Source organism: Medicago sativa, chromosome 8, assembly GCF_051527215.1.
Source record: "Medicago sativa cultivar Bolivia chromosome 8, Bolivia_mono, whole genome shotgun sequence".
Taxonomy (NCBI): Eukaryota; Viridiplantae; Streptophyta; class Magnoliopsida; order Fabales; family Fabaceae; genus Medicago; species Medicago sativa.
Genome location: NC_140756.1, coordinates 90806429 through 90814547, shown reverse-complemented (window position 1 = coordinate 90814547; position 8119 = coordinate 90806429). Strand labels below are relative to the sequence as shown.

Here is an 8119-nt window from a genome sequence, read left to right as displayed (position 1 = left end):
AGTCGGACCCATCCTTGCAGTTCCAAATCGAAGAAAAAGAGGTGATAAGGGTGGAGGCTTATTACGGCGACGGATCAGATGACGATGGAAGGAAGAGTGGTGATAAGGGTGGAGGTGGTCGGTGAGGAGAAGGGAGAGGAAAAAGGGGTAGCAACGACGATGACGGCGGAAGGGTGGAGGTTGTCAGTAAGGAGAAGGGAGAGGAAGATTGGTGGTTGTGGGAGAAGAAGGGAACGTGAGAAGAAGAAGAAACTAATTTTTTTTCTTTTAATTTCTTCCCCAATTTAAAAATGGCAGCAAGCTTTTAAAAAAATAAATAAATAAATAATATCCACGTGGCACCAAACATAAGGGGTCTGGGTGCCACGTCATCAACGACCAAGTCAAAAATGGACCGGGGGCCAAAACTGCCAAAGAATCAATACTTAGGGGGCTGTTTTGTATTTAAATTAGTTAGGGGGCCATAACCGCAACTTTTGGAAAGTTAGGGGGCCAAAAGTGCAATTAAGCCTTTTTTTTTAAGAGATTTCCATTCAATTTTTTTATAGTAAAGTTTTTTTTTGAGGAATTATAGAAAAGTTTTATTTTAGGTTACAAAGATAGAAGAGTTACGCCCAGATTTTTTTTTTATGTTTAATTTTTTTAAACTTTTATTAAGTTTAAAAAACTGAATTAAAATAATATTAAATTAAGATTTTTTTTTTGAAGGAAATAAATTAAGATTTTAGAAAATAAGAATTATTTAAACAATAATATCTAAAAGACATATTAAATTAATAAATTTATTATAAATTAAAAAAGTTCGTTTATATCATTTTATAATAATTATACTAAAATAAAATGAAAATAAATACTGAAATATAAAATAAAAGATATACTAAATAATATATAAAAAGATATATTGAATTAATAAACTTAAATTATTAAATTGTAAATTCATAAATACTAATGGATGTTAATTTTATTATGAAATAAAAATGTCCTTTTGTGTCATTTCACATTTATCAGCTAATTAAACCGCTAATTTTACCAAACACTTCAACTAGCTTATCAGCTATAAGTCATCAGCTATCAGTAATCAGCTATCACTAATAAGCTATAAACTATCAGTTAGCTTATCATCTATCCGCTATTTTTACCAAACAGAGCCATTGTCATTGATCCATTCTAAAATCAATCTAAATCCGAGGTATGCCAACTTTCTCCGACCTCTTCAACATCATACTCGAAAAAGAAAAAGAAAAATGTTAAAAGGCAAAGGACCCATTATTTTCAATACTTGTTGTATTAATTTTATGTGTTTTTTTTTAAGAAGTTAAATTACTAGGCCAACTAAAGTGGAATTTAATTGTATGTGATGCTTTTAAGTTTTGTTATCATATGTCATCTTTATATCCTTTTTAAACCACAAATGTTAGTGAACCGATGTGATCGAGAATGATTAATCGAGTTTGAACAACGTTTGTTAAGATAAATGTTGAAGGGCGGTATCTACAAACATTTCGACACACAAGCCAATAAGAGAGAAAAGTGATAGGTATAAAGTGTTGAAACATAGTGGAACGAATTATGTACCTTGATTTGTTGTGAAGAATGGCTAAGGAGCTAAAGGAATTGTCATCTCTCAAGCGTGATATAGGTTCAACCCCTACTTGACATGTCAATGTTCCGACCTCAAGCACACAACATTGTGTTTATGAGATACTATCCACTTTAGATATATTGTGAGCTTTTCCAATTTTGTCCTTTATAAACAATGTTCTGTTAAAATTGAAAAGTGCATTTGTTTTTTTTTTTGAACAAATCAAAATGGAATATATTGCTCAAAAGAGGAGAACTTCACCCCGCACAAGATGTGCTAAAGTGGTGAAGCATCCAAAATCTGTTACAAAGACCAGGCACAAAAGAAAAGTGCCACCACCGAACAAGACAAAACTCAATTACAAGACATCAATACAAGTAAGTGGGTATCTCCACCAGTCATGAAAACGAAAAGCTAAAGGGACAGAATTCGACGATAGCCATAAAAAAGACACCCATATCACCTTGTCCAAAATACGATGAGGATCGGTTACCGTACTTTTGAAGATACAGTTGTTCCTATCCTTCCATATTTCCCAAATAGACGCAAGCCAGATAACCTTCAAGTATGAATATGAAGCTCGCAGCAATCCCGCTAACTGAGTGAATTGAGTGTAATGAGCTTTAATATGCCCTGGACAAACAAATGAAAATCCAAGCCAATGAAATATTAAGAGCCAAACCTGCCGAAAAACATTGCATCCAAGAAATAGATGATCTGCCGTCTCGATATTACCACACCCTCCACCACACAAATTATCTTGTGGTTGGAGGACAAATCGTCTTATCAAATTATCTCTTGTCGGAATTCTATTTTGGAGGAAAAGTGCATTTGTTATTTATAAACTACTCTCTCTTTTTTTTTTTGGTACAAATTATAAACTGCTCTTAACCTCATTACCAAATAATGTGAGATTCTTTTATGTACAAAATACTATTTCTATTTAATATTATAGCATACACGTGGGTCTATTTTGTTTTCTTTATAACAAATTAAGCTTGTTAGCTTACGACCAAATACTAATAATACCTACTAAAAAACACGAGGCCAAAAAAATTTCCGTCCTAATTGAGCATAATTTAGCTAACTAAAAAAAGAGAAGCCTAATCATTGCAATTTTCAAGCGTATGCCATACATTATGTTTATTTTTGTATGTGTTTTAAATCCGCAGCTTTTTGATAAAAATGGTTTCCACCATCTTTCCACCCATTCATCATTAATTTACAAAGAATGCTATCCAGTGTCCCAATGAAATTGGTTAAGCATCCAAAACAAACAAGTTTTCATAAAAAATTGTGTAATCATTACTTGATCAAAAGTAAAATTTTATATTTCCACGACAAAATTTCTCTTTCTAGAATTCTTAACCAATACCCCGAGGACACTAGTCAGCAAGACACTTAATTTATTGATACACATATATTCTCCTTCTCTTCACTAAGCAACAAATAAAACAAAGGATGGGGAAGGTAAAGATGCCGTGAAAAATGAGAATACCATGGACGCCGTCACGGCATGCATGCAATTACCGTTTCACAGAATAGCACGCAATTACAATGAATGTTGTTATCTAATCAAACGGTTGTAACGGAATGTCCTCATAGTTTTCAGTAGAGTGCATATATATGAGTTATATTTTTTTTGAGGGAGTATATATGAGTTATATCTTGTGCTCATCAGGATTCAGGTGGTCTACACAGAATGGACCCCCAGTCTAAATATGATGTCACATGGTCCTATGTTACATTGTACTATATTTTTTTGTATTTTATTAAAACAAACAAACAAAGATATCATGGGAACTAAAGTAAGAGGATGGGCATCCAAAGCTGCATCATATTTAAATGGTATATATAATAAGAATTATTATAGAATATGTTAATTCAAAGAGGAATGATATTTTGACAACCATTTTTAACAACTTTGGTGACAACTTTCTCTCTCATACTCTCATTGTACTTTAATTCTCTCTATTGTTATTGTCCAATAAGAATGAAGGAAAAAAGTTGTCACCTAAAGTTGTTTGAAATTGGATGTCAAAATATCATTCCTCTAATTCAAAACAAATCCCAATCCCAAGCATTCTAGGAGGGGAATCTCTTTTTCTATATTATTATTCCAACTAAAATAGTTAATTGTAGAGGAACAAATCATATGATTAGCTAGTCGGTATCTCTTATCCGGTTTGTAATTGAGTTTACAATTTACAATTAAGATATGAAAGTTAACAAAAGTTAGATACATAACATGATACAAAGCCAGCCACCAGGGCATTTTCGCATTGTATTTATTTATTTAAGAAAATACATAATCTTTATTGATTCCAGTAACCCAATCTCATGAATGATGCATGCATATTTCGCTTATTAATTTAAAATTAGAATGTGGCCACACATGCATTTTGCTTGGTTTAGATAAACAATTGAAAAGGGAAATTTGTTGCTATGATTTTAGAACTTATATAATGATATGATACAGTAAATGCCACCAGAATCAGTAGATTCTTTGAGTCTGACATTGTGAATTCTTTGAGATTTGAGAATTTATCCACAGGAATTTCTATCTAATTTTGTTAGGAACTCAAGTTGGGTGCACCTATTAGGCTATTATTGATTGTATATGAGTGTTTTATTTATAGACTATTATTAGTCTCAATTCTCAAATAAATTTTGACTTTTTTTATCTACCATAACAAATTCATTCTTGTGTGATCATAACCTCGAAACAAAATCATCTAGACACAGAATTAAAATTTCATATAATTTTACTATCCCCAATAACAAAAAAATTTGATCATTTTTTTTACATTTCTATATTATTTATTTTAATTTAAATTTATGATCATGACCATACAAACATTACTTAGAATTATTGAGTTTGCTTGTTGCCAAACATACAATACAAGGGGATCATATTCCCATCTGCCTATAGGAAATGATTTTGATATGACCCTGAGTGCGCATCCCCTTAATCCTATCCTAAATAGAGTAACTCAAAAATCAAATAAAATTACTACATAAATTAAAAAATTACAAACTCTTTTTTTTTTTTGAAAGAAAAAAATTACAAACTCTTAAAATTATAAACCCCAGTGGTCCCACTTGTTATAGTCATGGAAAATGACAACAAAAATCACCTCTTTTTTTTCTCTTCAATCACACACAAACCATTACCCTAATCCAAAAAAAAAAAAAAAACAATCAAACCCATTAGTTAACTCTCTCTATAAATACCTTTCCACCCCATCACCCACTTCACAACCCAATCTTCATTTTTAAATCCTCTCTTTATAATTCACCCCTTCTCTTCCTTCCTTCTTACCAACTTCTCCCCTGTTTTCTCTCTGTTCTGTTCTGTTCTTTTATACACCAAAAAAAAAAAACAAAAATGGCTGCATACAGAGAACCCATGAACGTAAGCGAAAGAGCACCAACTTCATCACAAGTACCACACTCACCATGGCATTCACCAGTTCCATACTTGTTCGGTGGTTTAGCAGCCATGTTAGGTTTAATAGCTTTTGCTCTATTAATCCTTGCATGTTCTTATTGGAAGCTTTCAGGTTATCTTGAAGGTAACGGTGAATCAGAAAGAGACCTTGAAGCTGGAGAAAGAAACAACGATACAGATCAGAAACCACAAAAACCTTATGAAGAAAAAATATTGGTGATTATGGCTGGACAAGATAAACCAACATTCTTAGCCACACCAAGCATGTCTTCTTCAAGTACAAGTACTAGTAGATCCTCTTCTTTTGGTGACAACACTAGTACTTGTACTTGTGACCATGACAAGGACCAGAAATCGATGGAAAATATGAATGATGAATCAAGCGTGAAACAAGGAAGCGGTGGTGGTGAAAATCATGTAAGAAGAACAGAAAGTGTGGAAACATCAACAACAGACACAAATTCAGATCAGAACGTTTGATTAATCATGTTTAACATGTTAGAGTTTTTGCATGTTCCGTGATTGGTTATTATTATGTTATAGAGATGAGATGGATTTAGAATTTTAGATCCTTCTCTTCTTTTTATGGGACATGTGTAATTTTCAATATCTACAAAGTACAACTGTACATTGATATTTCGGGAATGTAAATTTGATGAGGTGGAATGGAAGGTTTGCTAGCTAGTAGTACTAGTAATTCTCAATTTTTGTTTTAATCTTTCTTCTCTTCTTTTTATCTTTTTCCGTGTGCATTTAGTCGAAATGACAAATAAACAACACACACTCAAATGACAACACTGGAGTTCGAAATCGAACCCAAGAACTAGATAAGATTTGTTCAGTGGAAATTTTAAGTAACATGAGGGTTAATTTTGGAAATATTTTTGGAAGAAATTATAATCTACAAGAAATAGATATTTAAGGAAATTCGACAAACTTAGTGATTTTTGGGAATTGAGTTTAGATGTGGAGAGCTGCCATTGTAATGAGAAGGTTACGTGTAAGGGCTATACACAAGGAAAGGATAGGAAAAACTGTTGTTATGTGTATGATGCGACCAAAATGCACCATGGAACTGTTCCTCGTGGCACTATACTAATAATTTGCTTCAATATACTTTGGTTAATTCAGTTTATTTATTTATTTATTTATTTATTGCTCTCATTAATTCTATGGGTTTCTATGTTTCTACACAGTATTCTGAATTTCCGGTATGAAAACAGCATCTGTCATCTGAGAATTCTTAGCGTGTTGTGTCTAAACCAGATTCACATTTCACCCTGTTCTCTATCTGATTCTGTTTTATTCTGTCCACGAATTCACCACAAGTGTAAAATTATTAGCCACATGAAATAACAATATATAATACATGACTTTTTTTTTTTTTTATCCTATTGTTTAAGTCACTAAGTCAGGCATAAAATATTTACTGTGACTCTTTTTTCTCTAGTTAAAATACTTTTTAAATTTTACTTCTATTATGAATAAAATGTACTAGCTATTAGTTGGTATGAATGTTCTGATGTCAAAATATATTCTTGTTCTTGTGAGTGTTTTTGGAGTTGATGATATTCTTTCAAGCATTAAAGTGGTGGGGTAAGGATGACGGTATTGTAAGTTTAATGTATATCGATGTCGATAGTGTGTCTCCCTGAATCATGTTCAACAATTAGCAGAATAATTGTTTGTTATTGGTAGTATCGTAGTGGGAATTTTGATATAGCACTGCCACACCCCACAGAAGGAGCTAGCTTATTTGTTTTTTCTTTTCCTTTTATAGTTTCTTACCCTTCAAATATGTAGATATTTTTATTTTTATAATTTTATCTTCTGGTTAAATAATTTGATAAGGGAAAGGTTTAATTACATATACATGAAAATTTAAAGTTATAGTGGAAAAAGTAATATAAGTAAAATCAACAGCACTATAATAATAGATAGATATAGCTTTCCATTTTGTGTTTTTTAAGTAGGGAACACGTAATTTTCTGCTTCATAACAAATTAACAATGGTAACACATACGCCAAATGCAAAATCAATGACTTTACGCCTTCAATAATCATTTTTTAGACCTCCTTTGAAGTAATCATTTCTATAAGTGGTGTGTTAACTCTCTAGATTGTATGCTTAGGAAGTAGCCTTCCATTGAAATACATTTTTGTACTTTTTCTTTTAATATTTCAGTATTCTTGCTGAAAAAAATATTTCAATGTAGCTCCGTGATATTAATAGTGATATTAAGGACTAAGTGACAAATTACAAGAATATGATTTAGATAAATACGAGAATTACTTCACAAAACTGGTTTAGATAAGTTTAATCCTTTTTTACAACAAGACTTGTAGCTTTCGACCCAAGGCAAAAGGAAAATATAAAGGAATAACATCAAGAATTCTTCAAGAATAAAGAATAACCAATCACAATGCACTATTTGCCACAATTCAAGGAGGTGTGGCTGAAAAATAGGAAGTGGACAAATAAATCATCCAATTAAAATTTGCCAACTGTGTCTTGAAAAATTCTTGAAGCTATTTTTCTTGAGAAGTAGCATTTTCCCACTAACTAATGTTGAATATAAGTGGGTTGAGCCCATATGGTTTCTAATTATTTCCCTTTTTAAGCAAATTAATCTAATCCTCGCCAAGTGTGTGTGGGAAATTATTTGAAATTGCTTTCGTGAAAAGTAACGCCATGAGCAAAAGTTTTGTAAAATATGTATTTAAAACAACTATGGAAGTAGACAGCATTTTCTCAAATAATTCGTGAATGAAGAAGGAAAAAAAGATGAAGATGACACTTCCTTTTGCTCTTTGACTTGTACTTCTATACCTTTAAATATATACAATGCGTCCTCTAAATTGCTTAGTGTAGCGCACCATTTGCCCCCTTTAGGACGTTTGTACTTTGTACCCCTAAATTATGTTCAGATATTATAGTATAATCTTCATCACAATCTACTCTTGTGTTTGTGTAATGTGTATGCATCTCGCACGAATTTCAATTTTCAAGATACAACAAAACGTGAGGGTAAGATTTTCTAGTTGGCTTCTAAATCATCTTGATTGGGTTTTCAACTTTCAAATCA

At 31.9% G+C, this 8119-nt stretch overlaps 1 protein-coding gene across 1 annotated transcript; it reads left to right on the top strand.

Moving 5' to 3' along the window:
• Nucleotides 1-4832: 4832 nt before the first annotated feature.
• GDU3 (glutamine dumper 3) lies at nt 4833-5737 on the top strand. The gene has a single exon (XM_085731858.1). The coding sequence runs from the start codon at nt 4971-4973 to the stop codon at nt 5511-5513; it is 543 nt and encodes a 180-aa protein (XP_085587984.1). The 5' UTR covers nt 4833-4970; the 3' UTR covers nt 5514-5737.
• Nucleotides 5738-8119: the final 2382 nt, after the last annotated feature.